This window comes from Eumetopias jubatus, unplaced genomic scaffold (assembly GCF_037043125.1).
Source record: "Eumetopias jubatus isolate StellerSeaLion01/CBP00866 unplaced genomic scaffold, mEumJub1_p1.0 scaffold_7, whole genome shotgun sequence".
Taxonomy (NCBI): Eukaryota; Metazoa; Chordata; class Mammalia; order Carnivora; family Otariidae; genus Eumetopias; species Eumetopias jubatus.
In genome coordinates this window covers 28,542,880-28,567,410 of record NW_028274813.1, presented here as the reverse complement: position 1 = coordinate 28,567,410, position 24,531 = coordinate 28,542,880, and the positions used below count along the sequence as shown (strand labels likewise).

General features: G+C 37.5%; 1 protein-coding gene across 1 annotated transcript in view; it reads left to right on the top strand.

Moving 5' to 3' along the window:
• RBM25 (RNA binding motif protein 25) overlaps window positions 1–24,531 on the top strand; it is a 57,571-nt gene that overhangs the window by 15,831 nt on the left and 17,209 nt on the right. Inside the window, exons 4-9 of the mRNA XM_028089263.2 lie at window positions 1,962–2,129; window positions 8,275–8,332; window positions 14,081–14,241; window positions 19,456–19,641; window positions 21,203–21,256; window positions 21,500–21,583. Coding sequence (XP_027945064.1) covers window positions 1,962–2,129; window positions 8,275–8,332; window positions 14,081–14,241; window positions 19,456–19,641; window positions 21,203–21,256; window positions 21,500–21,583 — 711 coding nt within the window. The remainder of the gene's footprint in view (window positions 1–1,961; window positions 2,130–8,274; window positions 8,333–14,080; window positions 14,242–19,455; window positions 19,642–21,202; window positions 21,257–21,499; window positions 21,584–24,531) is intronic.

Below are 24,531 nucleotides of genomic sequence, written 5' to 3'. Positions count from 1 at the left end.
AAAAAACCTTGATAAACTTGTTATTTTAAGTATTTAAAAGAATAATAGGGAGTGAGAGCACCCATGTATATCATACTACTTATTTGAGTATCATTTTCACTCAGCTATGCATATTATGCAGTTGCCTTTAAAATAGGCTCCCTATTTACCTATATTCTCTAGGGTGTTCATATACTTGTTACTTTAGATTTAGGACATTGGCTCTTTTATCATTCCCTATTCTTGTCTTGGTCCTGGGAGATAGAATGATCAGACACGTTTAATCTCTCTCCTAAAAGGGAAAAAAAAAGACTGTAGAAATGATTCTAGTAGAAATTTTAAATTTTGAAGTGAAATTTGTGTTGAATATATTTCCATCCTTTCATCTAATTTTTAGCCCCTTCCAAACTATTTTTTCTCTGTCCTCTGGTATGATACCTTTAAAAAGCTTTGTAAAGTTTTCTTGAAGCCTTTACTCTGCTAAAGTGTTTTATTATTCAGTCTTCTTTACGCCTTAATTCTTCACATTCATCAAAGCTTTTGTACATTCTAAGCATATTAGTTCAGAATGCTAATATGCTGTAACACATGAATAAATAATAACCGTCTTGACTGTTGTTTAACCAGAATTTTTCTTTGAGTTAAGTGGTAGAGTATCAGACTTCATCTGGAATTCCACTATGAGGAAGGGTAGATTTCATTACTTTCAAGTATTTTTCTACATGTGGATTTTGAAAAGGGAGGGAGGGGAGTATTATTCGTATTAAAAAGGAGATGGTAACTCTGTGGGCAAACAGGAATCTGCTGTGAGGCAGACCAAGGCAGACCACTAAGATGATACGGTTCTGCAGATCAAGGGGGGAGTACAATTTTTCTTGCATTGGATACCCATTGTTTGGCTATCTTAAAAACCTCCACATGACAGGTACTCTTACTCTCTTGTATTTCAGCCTAGGAAAAGGTGGGAGTTGGGGTTTGGAGCAGCTTCCTCAGTTTATCATTATTTATTTGGTGCCTGCTGTGGATGTTTCACGAAATTCAGTTCCAGATACAAAAATCAGTAGGATTGTTCCTTTGGAAATTTGAATGTTATAAAGGGAAAATAAAAAATATAACTAACTGATAAAGGTAAAATTTAAGTGTTGGAGAGTGCTCTGAGAGTATTAGTAATACTCTGTCAGAGGATTAATGGGGATAATTGTAATTTGCTCTTATTTAAAAAAATTTGGGGGATTATTTTAGAGCTAGCACAAGTGGGGGAGGGACAGAAGGAGATGGGGGTGGGGAGAAGCAGACTTCCCCTGAGCGTGGAGCCTGATGTGGGGCTCTGTCCCAGGACCCTGAGGTCACGACCTGAGCTGAAATCAAGAGTCATACCTAACTGAGCCAGCCAGGCGTCCCAAAATTTGCTTTTATATTCGTACAGAGTAGAGTTGTGAAGAAGTTCCTGGATCTATTTGACAATTTTAAATGATTCATGATGTCTTAGACATTTAAGAATTATGTCTTAAATATAAAAATATTTTCATCCAAGTTATTTTTATTTGCTTTTTCCAAGTTGTTTTCAAAAGAAAGGTAATCTGGGGCGCCTGGGTAGCTCAGTCGGTTAAATGTCTGACTTGATTTCAGCTCAGGTCATGATCCTCAGGGTCCTTAGATCTCAGGGGTCATTAGCCCCACATCGGGGCTCCAGAGGGAGTCTGCTTGAGATTCTCTCTCCCTTTCCATCTGCCCGTCCCCTCTCTTGTATGTGTGTCCTCTCTCAAATCTTGTTTAAAAGAAAAAAGGTACTTAATAGTTGAACTTGTCATGAATAAATTTGCATTAATGAAAAATGATAGAAGCTTTAGATTAAGTATGTAGAACCTTTAATAATGTGCCATATAGTTAGTACTTTAAAATTGTTTTTAGACTAATGTTACTTTAAACATGATAGGAAATTTAACTGCCAGTTCCAATTTTATTGCTTTTCCTCACTCTAGGTTTTAGTACCAACTGTGTCCATGGTTGGAAAGCATTTGGGAGCAAGAAAGGATCACCCAGGCTTAAAGGCTAAAGAAAATGATGAAAATTGTGGTCCCACTACTACAGTTTTTGTTGGCAACATTTCTGAGAAAGCCTCAGACATGCTTATAAGACAGCTGCTTGCTGTAAGTTAAACTGTTTCTCATTTTTAAATTTTATTGTTACGGATTTCAAATTTATGAAAAAGCAGAAAGAGGATTCTAATAATTTTCTCCTTTTTATTTTGAAAAATTTCTATTCTGCAGAAAAGTTGGATGAATAGTAAAATGAACATCCTCGTAACACATTTTGCTACATTTACTTTCTACATACACACACAGTACACTTTTTTTCTCAATAATTGGAGAGTAAGTTGTGACATGACCTTTCATCTCTAAATACTACTTGTTTCTCCTAAGACCAAGGGCATTTTCCTATATGATCATAAAACCATCATCACACTTAAGAAATTTAAGGCTGTTACAGTATTGGTTTTTTTTTTCCTGATACAGTATTGTCTAAATATACTTAATAGTTCATATGTAATTTCGTTAGTAATCTTCATAACAGCTGCTTTTTGTTTTATCTGTGATTCAGTCAAGGGTTATACATTGTGTTGAATTGTCATACCTCCTTAGACAACTTCTGTAATACAGAATACCTTCCTGTCTTTTTGTTTGCTTGTTTTTGTCTTTCATGACATTAACATTTTTTGAAGAGTTCAGGTGTTTTGCAGAATGTCTCAATTTGAATTTGACTCTGCTCATAGATTCAGAGTAAGCATTTTTTGCAAGAATGGTGCATGGATGATGTTCTCAGTGCAGCATAACAAGAGGCACGTGGTATCTCTTGGTCCTGTTTTTGGTGATGTTCAGTTTAGTAACTTGGTTAAGGTGGTCACATCTCTTTAAGGATACCTTGTTTCTCTTTGTCATTAATAAGTAATTTCTGGGTAAATGTTTTGAGACCATTTGAGTTGTGTCATTCCCCTCCCACCCCCCACCCTTCGTACCACCCCCTCCCCCGACAGCCTTTTAAAACAATGATTTTAGCATTTAGTGGTGATTAATTGCTTTTAAGGTTTTTACTCTGAGGATAAACAATAAGTTCTTTCGAGTTTGTGAAGTCATTCGTTTTCCTTTTTGTCTTAGTTTAACAATTGTTATCCTGGTGATAAATGAGCATTAAGTGAAATAATACCTAATGATTTTATAGTGAAAAACAACAGTGCCTGTACTCCCTCCTTCCATAATCTCCACTATTTTTTAGAGAAGTTATTTTAAAATCTTTTCCTTCTTGATTTTATTGCCATTTCTGTTCTATAAGTTGTATGATCCTTGTGTTAAAACACAAAACCTAGCTTTGTCACATTCAATATTTTGCGATACTAGCTTCAGATGTTTTTCCCAAAGAAATAAAACATAGTTGGTCCTAATTCCCACTTCTTTCTTCCACGGCGGTAATCACCGGGGAAATCCATTATCCTAAATTTGGTGTTTATTATTCCTGTGTGCATTATTTTACTTTATTTATTTTTATTTTTTTAAAGATTTATTTATATTTACTTGAGAGAGAGCGAGAGAACACAAGCAGGGGAGCAGCAGAGGGAGAGGGAGTGGCAGGCTCTCCACTGAGCAGGGAGCCCGATGCAGGACTCAATCTCAGGACCCTGGGATCATGACCTGAGCTGAAGGCAGACACTTATACCCCGGCGCTCCTATTTTTTACTTTAATTACATATTTATGTATTCATAAAAATCTGTAATTCACAAGTTTTAATTCTGTACTCCGTAATTTGCTTTTTTCACCTAATATATATATATAGCTCTAATTTATTTACTTATCGGCGCTATATACCATTGCATTGTAGAGGTGTACCAGGAATTGTCAGTTTTCTAATGATACAATCATATGGATTGTTTCTATTTCTTGGTAATATGTTTTGCTGTATTACAGGTAATATGTCTTCCTCAGTCACATGAAAAAATTTCATGTGTGCTTTTAGAAGTGGAATTTCTGAGTCTTAGGGCATGTTTATCTTCAGTTCACAGGATAATGCCAATTTTTTCCTAAAGTGGATCATCGGGAGGTCATTTTTTAAAAACCATCTTTATTGTGATAGAATTCATAGACCTTAAAGTTCACCTTTTTATAATGTATAATTCAGTGGGTTTTTTTTTTTAGTATATTCAGAAAATTGTACAAACATCACCCCGTCTTAATTCCAGAACATTTTCTTTTTTTTTTTTAAGATTATTTATTTATTTGACAGAGACAGACACAGCGAGAGAGGAAACATAAGCAGGGGGAGAGGGAGAAGCAGGCTTCCTGCCGAGCAAGGAGCCCAACGTAGGGTTCGATCCCAGGATCCCGGGATCATGACCTGAACTGAAGGCAGACGCTTAACAACAGAGCCACTCAGGCGCCCCTCCAGAACATTTTCATCACCCCAAGTAGAAAACCTGTGCTCAATAAGTCACTTTCCGTTGTCTTCTCTCCCCGGCATATGGCAGCCACTATCCTACTTTCTGTGTAGATTTGCCTATTCTGGGCATGTTACATAAACAGAATCATAGAATATGTATGGCTTTTCATGTTTTGTCTTTTTTCGTTTAATATGTTTTCAGGCTTCCTCTATATTGTAGCTTATATCAGTATTTCATTCCTTTTTATGACCAAATATTCCATCTAATGGATATACCACATTTTTATCCATTCATCAGTTGAAGGACAGTTGAGTTGTTTGTACTTTTTGGGTATTATGAATAATGGTGCTATGAATATTTGTGTGCAGGTGTGTGAGGAGATATATACATATATCCTATATCCTATTTGAAACGTCTTTCTCTCTCTTTTTTTTTTTTCTTAGTAGGCTCCATGCCCAGCTTGGAGCCCAGCACAGGGCCCAAACACATGACCCTGTGATAAAGACCTGAGCTGAAATTAAGAGCCAGACACTTAACCGACTGAGCCAGCCAGGCGCCCCAAAACCTCTTTTAAACCTGTTCTTGGGGCGCCTGGGTGTCTCAGTCGTTAAGCGTCTGCCTTCGGCTCAGGTCATGATCCCAGGGTCCTGGGATCAAGCCCCGCATCGGGCTCCCTGCTCAGCAGGAAACCTGCTTCTCCCTCTCTCTCTGCCCCTGCTTGTGTTCCCTCTCTCGATGTCTCTCTGTCAAATAAATAAAATATTAAAAAAAAAAAAACCTGTTCTTGACTTATATGTGCAGCAGTGTTTTGTTTTAAGCTTCATTCCTGAATTTATCTCTTCCTTTCATTTTTCCTTTAAGGCATTCCTTAAATGTCTAATGATCCTTGATTGTCTTCATATTTAAGAGGGATTAAAGTTTTTTGGGGGTGCCTGGCTGGCTTGGTCAGTGGAGCGTGCATCTCGGGGTTGTGGGTTCAAGCCCCATTTTGGGTGTAGAGATTTATTAAAATTAAAAAAAAAGTTTTTGTATGCATAAATAAGCTGGGTTTGTAAAATATTGAGCATCATTTTAGGGTAATCTAGCCAGCAGGTAGAGGTTTTGAATGTTAGTATATGGAGTTCTTTGGGGCTCGTTTGTTTCTCTAGAAAACTTCCAGTTTTATGCCTAGTGAGTATATGATTATTTTTATTTATTATTTTTTTATTAACATATAATGTATTGTTTCAGGGGTACAGGTCTGTGATTCATCTGTCATACACAATTCACAGTGCTCACTATAGTACATACCCTACCCAATGTCCATCACCCATCCACCCCATCCCTCCCACCCCCCTCTCAGTTTGTTTCCTGAGATTAAGAGTCTCTTATGGTTTGTCTCCCTCTCTGGTTTCGTCTTGTTCCATTTTTCCCTCCCTTCCCCAATGATCTTCTCTCTTGTTTCTCAAATTCCTCATATCAGTGAGATCATATGATACTTTTCTCTGACTTACTTCGCTTAGCATAATACGCTGTAGTTCCATCCACGTTGTTGCAAATGGCAAGATTTCATTTTTTGATGGCTGCATAATACTCCATTGTATCTCTATATACCACGTCTTCTTTAGAGGATGGAGATTATTAAGTATAGTTGCCTGTAAAGACTGCAGGCTATCTTCTCTAAGGGTGGGGAGTAAAGTAGTTGGCTTGAAAAGAACTCTGAGGCTTTGATTATTACATATTCATATTGTCAGGCAAGTACCTGGATTGTTTTTGTTTTTGTTTTTTAAGATTTTATTTATTTGAGAAAGATAGCATGAGGGGTGGGGGCCGAGGGAGAAGCAGACTCCCCGCTGAGCAGGAAGGACGTGGGGCTTGATTCTAGGACCCTGAGATCATGACCTGAGCCAAGGGCAGGCACTTAACTTTAGACTGAGCCCCGCAAGCACCTGTTTTTATTCAGCCTCATCCTTCAACCCCATTCTCCACTATGGGTACTTTTTACCTCCAGTCCAGATGACTTGGCTTTGTAGAATCAGCCTAATTCTTTCAGTATCTTCATCTGTAGATCCTTGACGTTACAGCTTTCTTTGATCTACTGAATGAGTTCCCATCCTTCCATTTGCCTTTTTTCTTTTCAAAATTTTGTTGAATTTTGCTGTTTGCTCATACAATGTTTGACCTCATGGATTTTTATCTTTTATATTCCTTGATCATTTTATTGGTTTCTCTGAAGGGAGATGTGAAAATTTCATACATTCTCTCAGCTTTGACAGGCAATGTTCAGTTACCATTTCCTACAAATAACTTTTTTTTTAACCTACTTTTTACTTAATTAGAAATAATGTTTGGAGCGCCTCGGTGGTGCAGTTGGTTGAGTGTCCAACTCTTGGTTTCAGCTCAGGTCATGATGTCAGGGTCCTAGAACTGAGCCCTGTGTTGGGCTCCCTGCTCAGCAGAGTCCATTTGAGATTCTCTCCCTCTGCCCCTCTGCCTGCTTGCACACGCTCTCTTCAAATAAGTAAATTTTTATAAAAAAAAAAAAGAATGTAAAAAAAATTTGAACGTGAACAAAATGTAATGTTTTACTCTTCAGACAACCTGCCCTGTTAAATATTTCTGATTTACGGAAATTTTTTTCTTTACATAAAGTCTTACTGTGTTATCTGCAATTTCATGTCCCATGTTATTTTTGCATTCCATATCAAGCATTTTTCCATGTTATTAAAAGTCCTTTACAATGTAGGGGCGCCTGGCTGGCTCAGTTAGTAGAGCATGTGACTCTTGATCTCAGATTAGTGAGTTTGAGCCCCACATTGGGTATAGAGATTACTTTTAAAAAATCTTTTAAAAAACGTTCTTTATAATATAGATGTGTGTTTTAAAACATGATCTCTATGGATTCAGAGTTTTTACTTGAATTTACTATAGTTTATTTTAAAAATTATAATATTGGTAATTTTGTTTTTTTATGTATACTTTCCGGGTAGGATAAATAATGCTGTAAAAGTTTTTTTTTTTTTAAGATTTTGTTCATTTATTTGACACAGAGAGAGAGCGCACAAGTGGGCAGAGCAGCAGTGGGAGAGGGAGAAGCAGGCTCTCCACCAAGCTGGGAGCCCGATGTGGGGCTTGATCCCAGGACCCCGGGATCATGACCTGAGCCAAAGGCAGACACTTTTTTTTTTTTAAAGATTTTATTTATTTGAGAGAGAGAGAATGAGAGACAGAGAACACGAGAGGGAAGAGGGTCAGAGAGAGAAGCAGACTCCCCGCTGAGCAGGGAGCCCGATGTGGGACTCGATCCTGGGACTCCAGGATCATGACCTGAGCCGAAGGCAGTCGCCCAACCAACTGAGCCACCCAGATGCCCCAAAGGCAGACACTTAACAGACTGAGCCACCCAGGTGCCCCAATGCTGTAAAATTTCTAATTTACTAAAAGATAGTTAAGGGGTGCCTCGGTGGCTTCGTTGGTTAAGTGTCTGACTCTTGGTTTTGGCTCAGGTTGTAATCTCAGGGTTGTGAGTTCGAGCCCTGAGTTGGACTCTATGCTCAGCATGGAGTCTGCTTGGGATTCTCTCCCTCTCCCTCCCCCTTTGCCCTTCTCCCCACTCTTCTGCGCTATCTCCCCACCCCCTAAATAAAATCTAAAAGGCAGTCAATTTTCTGCAAGTAAGAATCTGTATTATAGATTTCTCTCATATAATAGGTATGTGGGAATTGAGAGAATTTTAAGAACTTTAATAGCTGGTATGATTTTTTTTTTTCTTTTTGCTTTTATCTTTCTCCTGGTGGAAATATCAATTGTGCTCTTATTTTTAGTACTGATTAGGTGATTTTCTTAAATGGTAATGATCATTTTTTATTTTGTTTTTCTTTTTAAGAAATGTGGTTTGGTTTTAAGCTGGAAGAGAGTACAAGGTGCATCTGGAAAACTTCAAGGTAGGAAATTTTTTCTTACTGAGATTATTTTAACCTGTGTGCTTAAGTCACTTGTTGGATGTTTTGCTCTCATTGCCCTTAACCATGGGAGTATTCTGCCAGCACTCTTTGTCTTCCTTCTGATTGGAATAGGATTAAAGGCATTTGGGAAGATTTAGCTGAGTTGAGTTTGGAAAGTGGAAAAGTATTAACAGGAAAGAGGTAGGAGAGGAAAAATTACTCAGTCTGTTTTTTTACAATGTTATTTTTGAAAAGTCCTTTTTTTCTCAGAGCAGAAGTATATGATCAACATTCAACAATTAGGACTTAGGAAGAAAGCAGAACAGATGGTGAGATGACCTGTTAGTCTTAGAAGCAAACTGTTCTTTTCATTCTTGGTGGTAAAAGCACCTGTTTTTTTTTTTTTTTTAAGATTTTATTTATTTATTCGTAAGAGAGAGAGAGAGGCAGAGGGAGAAGCAGGCTCCCCACTGAGCAGGGAGCCCGATCCGGGCCTCGATCCCAGGACCCTGGGATAATGACCTGAGCCGAAGGCAGACGCTTAACCGTCTGAACCACCCAGGTGCCCAAAGCACCTGTTTGATGTGCATTCTTTAAACAGTATTATGGGAAAATTCATGCATATGTAAAAATAAAATAATATGAACTTCTGCATACTCATCACCTAGCTTTAACATTTATCATCTCATGGCCAATTGTGCTTAACCTGTACTCTGTCCATTTCCTCACTTTTTTTTTTAAGCAATCCCAAGCATCCATCATTTTGTCTATAAATATTTTAGCATGTATCTCTAAGAGATAAGAGCTTTTTAAAAAACATACTGGAAATGTTATAAGACCTTCAAAAATTAACTTTTTCATAGTATCATAAGTCAATTTTCTGATGTCCAGTTGTTACAAATGTCAACTCTGTTAATAGTTGATACAGGATCCATATATATAGTCCACACATTGCTATTGGTTGGCATATTTTTAAGTCTCTTTTAATAATTTAAGTTCTTCTATCTCTTTTCCCTTGGAATTATTTGTGGAAGAACCTGGTTCAATTGCTCAGTAGCATTTCTTGAGTGTAGATTTGCTGATTGCAGCTCCAGTAGAATAATGTGCCAGTGCTTCTCTGTCTCTGTATTTTATGTAAACTGGTTGTATCTTGAGACAATCAGATTTGAGTTCGCATGTGTTATTTTTGTTTTTTATTTGTAAGAATTTTTTTAAAGGTAGGGCACCTGGGTGGCTCAGTTGTTAAGCATCTGCCTTGGGCTCGGGTCATGATCCCGAGGTCCCGGGATTGAGCCCTGCGTCGGGCTCCCTGCTTGTCGGGAAGCCTGCTCCTTCCTCTCCCACTCCCCCTGCTTGTGTTCCCTCTTTCACTGTGTCTCTCTGTCAAATAAATAAATAAAATCTTATAAAAAAATTTTTTTTTAAAGGTATTGTTCTTCATCATGAGACACTGTTTTGTTTTTTTAATTTTTAAAATTTTTGTGGTAGCAGCTATTGATTGTCTATTCCTGGATTGGTTCATTCATTGGAGGGTTGCAAAATGTGGTAGTCTATTTTGAAGAATTCTGTCATTCCTTCATTGAAGAACAAATCCTCTATTAGAATTGTATAAGGAAAACAGGGTAAATGCTGTGGTTCTTTCATTTTTCAAAAGAATGAGTTGATGTCCTCAGCATCATTTAGCAGTGACTTTTTTTTTTAAATTTTTTTATTGTTATGTTAATCACCATATATTACATCGTTAGTTTTTGGTGCAGTGTTCCATGATTCATTGTTTGTTCATAACACCCAGTGCTCCATGCAGAACGTGCCCTCCTCAATACCCATCCCCAGGCTAACCCATCCCCCTACCCCCTCCCCTCTAGAACCCTCAGTTTGTTTTTCAGAGTCCATCATCTCTCATGGTTCGTCTCCCCCTCCGACATACTCCCCTTTTCTTCCTCTCCTGTTATCTTCTTCTTTTTCTTTTTTCTTAAAATATGTTGCGTTATTTGTTTCAGAAGTACAGATCTGTGATTCAACAGTCTTGCACAATTCACAGCACTCACCGTAGCACATACCCTCCCCAATATCTATCACCCAGCCACCCCATCCCTCCCACCCCCAACCACTCCAGTAACACTCAGTTTCTTTCCTGAGATTAAGAATTCCTCCTATCAGTGAGGTCATGTGATACATGTCTTTCTCTGATTGACTTATTTCACTCAGCATAACACCCTCCAGTTCCATCCACGTCGTTGCAAATGGCAAGATCTCATTCCTTTTGATGGCTGCATAATATTCCATTGTGTATATATACCACATCTTCTTTATCCATTTATCTGTCGATGGGCATCTTGGCTCTTTCCACAGTTTGGCTATGGTGGACATTGCTGCTATAAACATTGGGGTACACGTACCCCTTCGGGTCCCTACATTTGTATCTTTGTGGTAAATACCCAGTAGTGCAATTGCTGGATCGAACGGTAGCTCTAATTTCAACTGTTTGAGGAACCTCCATACTGTTTTCCAGAGGGGTTGCACCAGCTTGCATTCCCACCAACAGTGTAGGAGGGTTCCCCTTTCTCCACATCCCCGCCAACATCTGTCGTTCCCTGACTTGTTAATTTTAGCCATTCTGGCGGGTGTGAGGTGGTATCTCATTGAGGTTTTGATTTGGATTTCCCTGATGCCGAGCGATGTTGAACACTTTTTCATGTGCCTGTTGGCCATTTGGATGTCTTCTTTGGAGAAATGTCTGTTCATGTCTTCTGCCCATTTCTTGATTGGATTATTTGTTCTTTGGGTGTTGAGTTTGATAAGTTCTTTATAGATTTTGGATACTAGCCCTTTATCTGATATGTCATTTGCAAATATTTTCTCCCATTCTGTCGGTTGTCTTTTGGTTTTGTGGACTGTTTCTTTTGCTGTGCAGAAGCTTTTTATCTTGATGAAATCCCAATAGTTCATTTTTGCCCTGGCTTCCCGTGCCTTTGGCGATGTTTCTAGGAAGAAGTTGCTGCGGCTAAGGTCGAAAAGGTTGCTGCCTGTGTTCTCCTTTAGGATTTGGATGGACTCCTGTCTCACGTTTAGGTCTTTCAACCATTTGGAGTCTATTTTTGTGTGTGGTGTAAGGAAATGGTCCAGTTTCATTCTTCTGCATGTGGCTGTCCAATTTTCCCAACACCATTTGTTGAAGAGACTGTCTTTTTGCCATTGGACATTCTTTCCTGCTTTGTCAAAAATAAGTTGACCATAGAGTTGAGGGTCCATTTCTGGGCTCTCAATTCTGTTCCATTGGTCTATGTGTCTGTTTTTGTGCCAGTACCATACTGTCTTGATGATGACAGCTTTGTAATAGAGCTGGAAGTCCGGAATTGTGATGCCGCCAGCTTTGCTTTTCTTTTTCAGTATTCCTCTGGCTATTCTGGGTCTCTTCTGGTTCCATACAAATTTTAGGATTATTTGTTCCATTTCTTTGAAAAAAGTGGATGGTATTTTGATGGGGATTGCATTGAATGTGTAGATTGCTCTAGGTAGCATTGACATCTTCACAATGTTGATTCTCCCAATCCATGAGCATGGAACGTTTTTCCATTTCTTTGTGTCTTCTTCAATTTCTTTCCTGAGTATTTTATAGTTTTCTGAGTACAGATCCTTTGCCTCTTTGGTTAGATTTATTCCTAGGTATCTAATGGTTTTGGGTGCAATTGTAAATGGGATCGACTCCTTGATTTGTCTCTCTTCTGTCTTGTTGTTGGTGTATAGGAATGCCACTGATTTCTGTGCATTGATTTTATATCCTGCTACTTTACTGAATTCCTGTATGAGTTCTAGCAGTTTTGGGGTGGAGTCTTTTGGGTTTTCCACATACAGTATCATATCATCTGCAAAGAGTGAGAGTATGACTTCCTCTTTGCTGATTTGACTTTTTTTTTTTTTTTTTTTTTAAAGTAGGCTCCATGCCCAGCGTGGAGCCCAGTGCAGGGCTTGAACTCATGACCCTGAGATCAAGACTGAGCTGAGATCAAAAGAGTTGGATGCTCAATTGACTGTGCCACCCAGGTGCCCCAGGAGTGACTTTTTTTTAAGAACCATTTTGAACTTAAGGATTGAAATATGTTCAATTTGTTATATTTAATAAGAATTAATTGTCACTATTGCTAGCGAAGCTTAAATTGTCTTATATTTTCTCTGCAAATTGGGTTTCCAGTGGTTTTGACACAAGCCTAACTGCCTTTGATAGCTGCCTTATTGTCTGGAATGTTATCTGGGATTTGGAATCTTATAAACTCATCCAGAAGTTTTTCTGTCCCATACTTAGGATCAGCCATTTCTTTAAGGAACTCTGTTTTTGTTTTTTTTTTTTTTTTAGTGGGAAATTCCTTTAAAAATCACCATCTGGAAATTAGATATACTCATTATAAGACTTGTTTAGTCTTGGGGGGCCAGACTGGCTCAGTCAGAGGAGCGTGCAAGTCTTGATCTTGGGCCGTGAAACTTGACCTCGGGGCTGTGAGTTCGAGCCCCATGTTGAGTGTAGAGATTACTTAAATAAATATTTTTTATAAAACACTTATTTAGTCTTTGCCTTTACATTTTTCCAGTGCATATTAGTTTACATTCAGGATGTTTTATTTAGCCTTTTCTGTAATACATCTTTTTTTTTCTTCCCATACTGAGAATCCTTAGTTTCAAGGACATTGGGATGATAGTCTATTAAGTAATTACTGGCTTGCTTCATCTTACATTTCGTGTACAACAGTTTAAGACTACTAATACCAGCACTATCATCAGCAATGTGATAATAGAAATTTTCTTTTTTATTGACAGGTCTTTTGTCCTTAAGATATATCACACTAAAAACCTGTGGTCAAATTTGCTGTTTTAAAATCACTCTGAATAGTTCCTCTCTGTGTGGTTGTGCCCTTAACTATACATATTTGTATACATATTTGGATTCGTTTCTTTTATTTTCAATTTTTAGGTTACTCCTTTAAAGTGTATGTTTTAATATCTCTGATTTAAAGGCATGGTAATGGTGAGACTAGTTGTTAAAATTAAACATTCAGAAAAATCAAACTTATTATTAGGATAAAAAGGTCAGTACTTTTGTAGTTTAACTTCTCAGAATTGAAAAGTGCTTGTGGGGCGCCTGGGTGGCTCGGTTGGTAAGGCGTCCACCTCTTGATTTCTGTGTCGGACTCCTCACCAAGCAGGGGTGGGGGCAGGGTTCGGCGTCGGCCTGAGATTCTCTCCTCTTCCTCTGCGCCTCCTCCTGTGCTTGTGTGCACGCCCGCTCTCTCCCATACACTCTCTAAAATAAATAAATCTTTGAAAAAAACAAAAACAGGAGAAATATATTTAAAAAAAGGAAAGTCCTTGTGATCAGTTTAAAGAGCCTGTTGTCACTTATTTGTAGGTAGCTCTGAGGAAGTTTGGATAGAATGAATTCAGGAAATAATTAAAAGACTTCAATTATGAAATTTGTGGTTCTGCTCAATATTTTATCAGCACTTCTAATAAGTAGCAGTTTGCCTGATTAGAGTTTTTCTTTTCTTTTTCCCCTGTTTTTGTTTTCTTTTTTCTTTTGGTGGTTTGAGGGTGCTAAAAGTAAAATCATCAAGGGTAATTGAAGGAAAGGAAGAAGTGACAACATGAGTAATCCTGGTATTAGAACATTTGGTCCCTGATGATTTTAATTTTCCATAAATATTTTGTTTTCATAGCTGTATTGATATTTCACTAATTCTTTACATCCATTTCTAGCCTTTGGCTTCTGTGAGTATAAGGAACCTGAGTCTACCCTCCGTGCACTCAGGTTATTGCATGACCTGCAGATTGGAGAAAAGAAGCTCCTTGTTAAAGTTGATGCAAAGACAAAGGCACAACTAGATGAATGGAAAGCAAAGAAGAAAGCTTCTAATGGGGTATGTTTCTTTTTTTCTTTTTTTTTTTTTAAGATTTTATTTATTTGACAGACACAGCGAGAGAGGGAACACAAGCAGGGGGAGAGGGAGAGGGAGAAGCAGTCTTCCCGCGGAGCAGGGAGCCCGATGCAGGGCTCGATCCCAGGACCCTGGGATCATGACCTGAGCCGAAGGCAGAGGCTTAACCAACTGAGTCCCCCGGGCGCCCCTAATGGGGTATGTTTCTATAGCATTATCTTTTCTAGGCCAACTGTGCTCTTTCAGTGTAAATACTTCTTATAAGTGAATCTGCTATGGGATTTCACAAGATCATCCTCATCATAATATGTCCTTGTGGCTAAAAGGCAGGAGGGTATTTTTATAGTTTATAGTTATTTTAAATCTTTTATCTACCCATAGTGGGTGGATGACTGTTGGTTTGCTTATTCCAGGTTGGGATGAAGGTAGTGAGGGAGTCTGGACAAGGTTAATTTGCCAGAGAAAACACTGGTACAGACTATTCCAAACAGAGCTAATTCATTCAGGCAGCTTTGTAAGTAAGTACAACAAAATATATTTCAACCTACACATTAATTTTAATTAGTTGCCCTGAAGTACACAAGTTCTGGGGCGCCTGGGTGGCTCAGTCACTCGAGCATCTGACTCTTCATCTCAGCGCACGTCTTGAGCTCAGGGTCGTGAGTTCAAGCCCCATGTTGGGCTCAGTGCTGGGCATGGAGCCTACTTAAAAAAAAAAAGTACACAGGTTCTAAAATAAGTGAAAATAAGTCTTATTACTCTCCTCAGGTTGGTGGCCATATTAAGTGAAGTTAAAATAAAGGAAATTTTTATATGTTGTGTTATAATGTATGTGTCATTACTCCTTTTCAACAAAACAAAAAGTAGCTAAAACCTAGGTATATTTCCTATTTCCTTTTGGAACCTCAGGTTTGAATGGATTTAAAGTAGGTTTATTGTTATTTTCTTGTTTCTACAAAAACAAAAAATCCTTTTTGTTCCTTTCAGGTTTTCATTATCATTAAAAATAGAAGTGGCTTTCTTGGTATTACACCTCCCTCCTTTACAAAAACATTGTATATTCTTTGTAAAAAAAAAACTCAAAGCAAACTATAAAGAAAAAATTAAGTACCACCTGTAATCTCATCACCATTAGGAACCACTGTAGATGTTTTTGTTGAGTATTCTTCCAGAGATTTTTCTCTGTATGGATAAATACAGTTTTTAGTCAGAATGTATGAATTTGTTTTTCTTTCATAAATACAGGATTGTGTTCTAAGTGTTCTATAATTAGCTTTTTTTAACTTGTATCTTTTCTTGTACTTTCAATAATATTTTAACTGATTCTCTATTTTGTTTTCTCTCATTTGGCTATTATAGACTGACTGTATTTCTAAAACAGAAGTGTTATTATATCAACTCTCTGCTCGTGCATCCTTAATGATTTTCGATTTCTTAGAGTATGAAGCCCATATTAGCATGGCATTCAAGGCTTGTTCAGTCTACCTTTGTGGTTTCTCTCATTAGTCCTTCTGCATGTGTCAGTCATGTATCGCTACAGACTTCCTTCATTCTTTGCTGACATCTCATGTCCTTGTTGCCCATCCAAGCTCCCTGTTGCAGTTCTATCCATATAGTTGTAATTACAATGTATTTGATTCAAATAGCCTTCCTCAATCCTACCCTCAATTTCTCTCAGGCAGAATTGATTACTCTCTTCCCACTTACTGTCCAGGTTTTTATTGCTGTTAGGTCAGTGCTTTGTAACATAAATTGTTGGTATCTGTCTGTCTCTCATACCCCTTGAACCATGTTTCAGTTCCATATATCTGATTACAAGATAAAAAGGGCAATAAGTTCACAGATTGTCTCTTCCTCTTGTACCTGCACAGAACCTAAGACAGTATCTTGCCCATAGCAAGAATGGAATGATCCTTTATTGAGTAACAGTTGCATTTACATTGCTCACCTGATGATCTTACTGTCTTTACCTAGCTTTGTAAAGAAATAATAAAATGCAATTTCTCTGTAATATAAATTGTATCTCAGATAAGCAGTGTTGCCTGTCACATCAAAAAACAACTCTCTGAAATAATACTTCAGATTTTCCTTGCAGTGATAACTGAATTATTTAAAATAAAGCATGGAATTAAATGGAATTAATATCTTCACAGTTTTTATTATAATTCCCTGGGAGTCTTCCCACCCTCCCCCCATTATTTAATCATCAGCTCGTGAGGTGGTTTGATTTGCAACATTGCAAATAGTGTACTCTAAACATGAAGTAAATGGCTTCACTATATATGTAAATAAGGAAATGCAAAATTGTGTGACTTTGATTTAATCTGTAATCACTATTAGTGAGAGGAACCTCAATTGAAATCTGTTTGTATCTTCAAGAATGGAATTGGAGCTACCTCCAGTAAAAACAGAACAATTATTTCAGATAAGATGAAATTTAAAATGTTAACAGACATGACTTCTGGGTGTACTTGGTATGGTGCCCAGAGATACTTGAAACCACAAGACAGACATGGCATAGTCTGCTGGACTGTCCATTTTACTTAACAATATTGGTAAAAAGAAAAAGTTAAGCAATTCTATGAGATAAACAAATTTTTTTCAAATAATTTAAGCAAATATAACTGTTGCAGAGTAGATGACGGATTTGTCACGATGATAAAATACGAGAGCGTATTATTGTTCTTTCTTCTTGATTGTTGAGTGTTGGGAGAAGTCCAGAAAACAGTGACTTAAGATGGGTGATGTGAGCAGAGACATCGAGGAGCTCATGTGGTGCTTGAGTCAGGCATTTTCCTGACTGCCAGCCAGAAGAAAGAACACAAGTAGTTAGTTGTGTAGTTCTCTTTGACTCAGAAACGCAAACTTTTCCTTTTATAATATATCTGATTATTTTTGGTTGTCTGACATTAACAATTGGTGAAGAGATTTGGGCTAATAAGCTTTCCTTCTAAAAATGTACATCAGAAGGTGGTATGAATTCCAAATGCTTTATTTCTAATTTAGCTAAGACTAGCCATACTAATACTTAAATTTACACTTGATCTTAGCTAAAAGGCTGAGAAGCGGTTAAATTTGATTTAGAATGGTGGTGGTAGGGACTTTGGGGGCTTATGAGTATTTTTAAATGACTAGGCCTTAAGATTTATATAACCCCACTTTTATCTTTTTTTGTTTGCTTTTAAAGATTTTATTTATTAGAGTGCACGTGCGTCTTCACAGTTGTGGGGGAGGGACAGAAGGAGAAGCAGACTCCCAGATGAGCAGGGCTCGATCCAAGGACCTGGGATCATGACCTAAGCCGAAGGCAGACACTTAACTGACTGAGCCACGCAGGCACCCCACCCCACTTCTATCTTTATGCTTAGAAAAGCACAGAGATGTTGAGGGTTCATGGAAAGGAATTTAGCATGTAAGGGAAAGACAGATTCGATGCTCTCTCATAAAGTATATTTTCATGATAAAGAATTAAGGTATCAATACCTGAGGATGTGGGTTGGAATGGCCCATGTATGTCTTAGGACCTATAGTTTCAGTGGCAAGTTAGTGTCAGGTTAATTCTTTGATTTAAAACCTGTGGAGAAGCATAGTATTACTGAAGGGATTTTAGTGAAAGCTGCACAAAGACCTTCTTGGGATACATTACTGATTTAAAGTAAAAACACATCATCGCGATTATAGTTTACAGTGTTGTTGGTAAATAATTTTAACAGGTATTTACAGTCCTTGGGTAAAGCTTCTTGTCTTTATCCAAGATACCAGGTAGAAAGTTGGCAGAAGATTGAATAAAGGGGTGCCTGGGAAGGTCAGTTGGTTAAATGTCCAACTCTTGATCTCAGGGACGTGAGTTCAGGCCCCACTTTGGGCTCCATGCCCAGCGTGGAGCCTACTTTAAAAAAAAAAAAGACTGGATAAAGAGGCAGGTTTGAGAAAGTAAGAACTCAGAGTAGTTAGTTTCATAATATACATTATGACTTGAAGTTATCTGTAGCATAACTGCTTATCGTATTTGCTAAATGCTTAAGGGCAAGGTTTTTTTCCCAATATTGAATTATTTTTGGCATCTAGTATAGTGTCTTGCACACACAGTAGGCTCTTAAGAATTTGTTGAGCCAGGAGTGCATGGCTGGCTCAGTCAGTAGAGCATGCAGCTCTTGATCTCAGGGTTGGAAGATTGAGCCCCACGTCGGGTGTAGTGATGACTTCAAAAAGAAAGAAAAAATATTTTTTTAAGATTTTATTTACTTCTTAGAGCATAAGTGGGGAGGAGGGGGGCGGGGAGGGGGAGAGGGAGAGGGAAAAGTAGATTCCCCGCTGAGCAGGGAGCCCAATGCAGGGCTCAGTCCCAGGACTCTGAGGTCATGACCTGAGCCGAAGGCAGACACTTAACTGGCTGAGCCACCCAGGCACCCCAAGAAAAAAAAAAATTTTTTTTAAGATTTTATTTATTTATTTGACAGAGACACAGCAAGAGAGGGAACACAGGGGGAGTGAGAGAGGGAGAAGCAGGCTCCTCCAGGGAGCCTGATGCGGGGCTGGATCCCGGGACCCTGGGATCATGACCTAAGCCAAGGCAGACTCTTAAAGACTGAGCCACCCAGGCGCCCCTCAACTGTGTCTTGGTTAATTTAGTAAACATTAGGGGCGCCTGGGTGGCTCAGTCGTTCAGGTCATGATCCCAGGGTCCTGGGATTGAGCCCCACACCAGGTTTCCTGCTCGGCGGAGAGCCTGCTTCTCTCTCTCCCACTCCCCCTGCTTGTTTTCCCTCTCTCACTGTCTCTCTCTGTCAAATAAATAAAATCTTAAAAAAAAAAATTTAGTAAACATTAGTTTGTGGAAGTATTTGAGGAAGACAATCTGAAAAACTGAAAGCTTGGCAGATGTGTCGTGTAGTATGTTAGTATTGTGGTTTGATCTCCCTGTAACTGGTTAGGGGTCAGAGTATTAGCTATTAAAGGAAAAAAGGAAAAGAAAATGATAAAGTATGAGTATCTAAGAAAAATCAGTAAATGAAATGAAATTTAGTTTTGTGAAGTTAACAAAACCAAGTCTGCATTTAATAGGACTGCACAGATGTTTTAGAGAAAACATGTTTGGTTTGTTTTGTGTACTAACTTGTTTTAGAATGATTTTCTTTTTTGATTTTTTTTTCCTCTTCCCTGAACTTGCCTTGATTTTTTTTTTTTTTTGTAAAGAATGCGAGGCCAGAAACTGTCACTAATGATGATGAAGAAGCGTTAGATGAAGAAACAAAGAGAAGAGATCAGATGATCAAAGGGGCCATTGAAGTTTTAATACGAGAATACTCTAGTGAGCTCAATGCCCCCTCACAAGAATCTGACTCTCACCCCAGGAAGAAGAAGAAGGAGAAGAAGGAGGACGTATGTGTTACTGATTTCTGACAATAGTCATTTCTACGGTTTACTTTTTATGGTGTCACTCTTGTGCTTTCATTGCATTGCAACTTTCAAGGGGAAAATGACCAAAATTTATAACAATATACTGCTAAGCCTAATTTGACCATGTTTTATCAAGTAACTGACTTAATTTTTTTTTCACCGTAATGTTTGTTTTATATGTTTGAAATGCACTGGCATGGATACTTGTATTTATCTCTGGATTCAAATTACAGAAGGAAAAAACCCGTGACTCGTGAAGTAGATGCCGATATTAAGGGACAAAGGAAGTTTTTTTGTTTTTGTTTTTTTGGCCATGAAGGGGCTGGCTTTGTTTTTGCCTTACTCCCTGATACTGTACTATCCCGGTCCAAGCAGGACACGAGCTATCCTTCACTGAATATTTTCACCCATTCTTTAAGTTTTGCCACCTTTTCTTCTAAACCACATCTCATTCCCTCTGTGACAGTAACGCCGTTGTACTTCTAATTGGAGGGTGGTGAAAGAGTAGGAGAAGATGAAACACTCCTCCTCCCCAGTGTATTATTATTTTATCAGTCTTTGCCAACCTAAGCTAATTGAATAGTAGGGTGTCCAGGTTAAAAGAAAAAAAAAATTTAAGATTTATTTGTTTATTTGAGAGAGAGAGAGCATGAGCAGGAGAGGCAGAGGGAGAGAGAATCTCAAGCAGACTCTGCACTGAGCTTGGAGCCCAACGCAGGGCTCGATCTCACGACCATGAGATCATGACCTGAGCTGAAACCAAGAGTCAGGTGCTTAACCGACTGTGCTACCCAGATGCCCCAAAAATCTTTGTTTTTTTTACACTCATTTCTTTGGATAAATTTAGAGAAATTACGGGGAGTATTCTTTAAAAATATTGGAAGTATGTTGTGTGCATGGATTGTATATGCTATGAAAAAGTACTGTGAAATATCTGCTATGGTTTTTAATATCATTGGATAGTTACAGTTCATTTTATTTTGAATTTGAGTACCTTATTTGGCCATCTTCAATTTGCTTTGTGGCCAAATACATTTTATTACTTGGCTTGTTTTTCTTCATATGGTCATAAAAACCTGTCTAGTGAAATGTCAGTCATTGGGAATGGGAATTGGTAGTCCATCAGGTATAGGGTAATTGAGGTTTGTAGAGCTTGTTCTTCCTCCCCAGCATTAACGGAAGAGGAGAAAATAGAATATTTGTTTGATATGGCATTGGAGGGAGAGGATCAAAGAGATCCTGCTCAATGGCAGGAATTACGGGTAAATTTTGTTGATATGATTGTTTCCAGGGGATGAAGGAAAAAGTCCTGCTACTGTGAGACTTTCCTTATTCCGTTGCCTGGGGGAGTTGGAGGGTGAGGAAGTGGTGGGTGACAGGAGGGGTTAAAAAGAGTGAGTGAAATCTTTTTTATTAAGTAATTTGAAATTAAGAAAATATCACAGAAATCTTACGTTGCTTACAGTATAAACATATAGCAAATTTTTGTGCAGAGTAATGAAAACTCTTGCTCTTTTTTTAATCTTTGTGGATTTTTCCGCAGATTTTCCGCAGATTTCCAGTGGCCCCACTGATCCCTTACCCACTCATCACTAAGGTTCGTTTATATTATAGGCATTGACAATAACTGTTTATTGCTAATGGCCAGACTTGTGATTCTTGTTCATCTGATTTCTCACTATTTAACTTAAATCACTAGTTTTTTTTTACTATATAAATTGTTTTATTTACTTCTGTCTTTTTTGTAAGATGGTACAGATTATCTTTTAATTCTAGTATCTTTGTATTGATGTAGATTAATTTTTAATGCATTCTTTCCTAACCCTCTTATCTTTTTTAGGAGGATATAAATGCTATAGAAATGGAAGAAGACAAAAGAGATCTGATATCCCGAGAGATCAGCAAATTCAGAGACACACACAAGGTAGTATTCTTGTTTTTTTACTTGATACCAATCTAGACTTTTTACAGAACCCAAAGCAAACAGACAAAAAGAAAAAAATCAACCTTACATTAGAATATAATTTTAAGTGCTTTTTATAGGTTAATTAATATTTAGATAGAGACAAACAGAAGAACAATACCATATTAAAGTGGTCCTGGACATATTGTACTTAGTTTTTTCAGTTACTGACTACTCTGCAGTCCTCTCACTTTTATAAAAGCTAATTTTATTTTTAGATTTTAACATAAACATCAAGGTCAGATTTAAATTAGATTCAGTGGGGCAGCAGGATAACCTACACTGTAGTGTATTTCTGGGGGCAGTTATTTAACTTAATCTTACGAAAATCGTTTCTTTAGAGCTGAGATTAAAATATAAGATATATATTTGTGTAGATTTAAGTTGAGAGGGGGAGATTTTAAAAAAGTAGGTCAGTGGTTACCAGACTTACCAAATTTTAGATGCATGGAAGAACTGTAAATTCCCATAAAGCTAATCTATTCATTGACCCCCACCATTATGATAGAGATCATATGGTGACTAATGCAAGATGAAACTCTCAGCTTGGAAAGTAACAAGGAATAGGATGTAAGTATGAGCTTCTGTTTTTTATTATATTTATGGATGCCCCCTCAGAAAAATATGCAAAGGGGTAACTGGCTTGGAAATGGGTATTTGTGCTTAGTAAATCCCACTCACGAATTTTGCCTATTGAAAGCTTCTCTCATGACAGTGCATCTGTGAATGTTCGCTGGTGTTTAAGGTGATGCTTATGGACGGTAAATTGCAAACACTGCATGAAATGTATTTTGATGTTAGAGATAATAAGATGTTACTGGTTTTTACTCTAAAGACTGAGTGATCTTCAACTCAGTGAAATGTTAAGTGTTCACTTTTTCTTTTATTCAATCTTACTTTTTCTTACTGCTTGCAAAATCCCAAGGTGACAGTGCCATTGAATCACTGCTGCTGAACACTTATTATCCAGATGCCCAGCCATAGCTCACATACACAGTGCTTTTTCAGGAATTAAGTATGTCTAAAAGCACAAATATAATTTTCCCAAATTAATTTTGAGTTTAAAAGGTAGTCTGTGGGAAGTGATTTTCAAGGAGTACTTTTGGTTAGGTTCAATACTCAAATTCAGGGTCTGAGTAAGCTTGAAAATGGTATACAGTTGTGTGTGTGGTTTACCCCCTTGTTGTTATTTGTTAAACCCTGTCACGTCATTGGTAAAGTATGAGAAAATTGTGTTTTAAAAAAATTAATTCAAAAGATAAGTGCTTCAGAGTTTGAGAAGCTGTCAGGCATTTGACTGCCTTAGACTTACTTCACTATGGGGGGAAAATGTTTTTTCCAAAATGTACTTAAAAAAAAGATGAAAATGAAAAACAGTTCTTTTTGTTGGGTGGTATGGTTAAAGGGAACATTTGAAACTCTAGTAACAAAAAATGAGCTCAGTGAACCTTTGCATGTTTTGGTATGAGTTTATTAAATAACCACAGACTGTCAGGGTATCAGCGTGGCAGGGGGCGTCCATTTACAGCACGGACGAGTCTGAAGAGAGAATAAGGTAAGATTTATGATTTTTTTTTTCTGTCCTTTCCTCTTCATTATTTCATTACTTTCTTACATCTTTTTAGACTCAACTTCATTTTCTCTATCTAGTCTTGTCTTAAAATATACATATGTATGTAGGTGTCCATCTACTTATCGCATATATAGTCTTTTAGAAATGCATTTAGTGTGGACCAGATTCACTCACTTGTTCATTTACTTAGAACAAAACTTTTGAAATGAGTTCTGAAACAAATTATTATTTACATAAGTGGAAGTATACACTAAGAAATAAGTAGTACAATGAATAAGGAAAAATAAAAAAGTTAAATTCTACAAAAGAAATTATTATTGGAACAGCTAAAATAAGTCTGTAAGTATCTATTATCTCAGAAATAAATATTTCTTTATAAGTGTATGACACTGAGGTAAGTTTTATGTAGTCTAGCCTCATTTTACAATACAAATTTTTATAATCCATTAGAACTGTTTCAGAAATTAGAATTCGCCCCTTTAAATAGCTTTCAGTTTCTGTCCTCTTTCTATGATTTCTTTTCTCTTCTCTTTGTAACCTCAGTGTATTCAGTATTGGCTTTGCCTACATTCTCCTTTGATATAGACTGGCACAGCTGCTGAATATATTGATTTCTCATGCATTAGCTTTACTCTCATAATCCTCTATCAGTTCTCTAAGCCATGAGCAAGAGAAAAAGTATAACAGGTAAGATTGCTTTTTAAAGTTGTTTTAAATGCTTTACATGACTGAGAAAAGACAAAAAAAATGCACATTTTATTGTTGCAGTTTAAATTTCATTTCGGTGACACTAAACATGAAACCAAAGGGATAAATGTATTTTGTTTTTGTTTTGTTTTTCCTGTTTGGTTTTTTTTTTTGTTTTTGTTTTGTTTTGTTTTCTGAGTTTGTGTAGAAACCGTGTGGTACACTGGTAATCTTGTCAGGGTACAAACTTGGTCTGACTTTGTTATTTGGTTTATTTGTGAACCATGTACTTGCTCTTCCTCCCAGAAACATAGCTTGTAGGCAAGGTTAATCCAGTGTTGGCGATCCATGTCCTAGCACAGCATCTGTAAGTTCATATGCAATCGTTCCTTCCAAGGATGGATTTATCACTGTTGATATATTTTTATTGTCTTATAGGCGTAATGGGCATAAATATGTTGCTTTTAAAATTAAGTGAAATGAGAATATTACAATTATGTACATTTTTGCTTGAAGTGAGTGATTTTCAAACTTTTTGTATTTAGTGGGCTGTCCATCTTGTAATGGTGGGAGTAAATGTTTCCCTTTAGATAATAGGGCAAATGTTGGCTGAATTCAGCTTATCTTTTGGAGGGTGGGCAAACCAGAG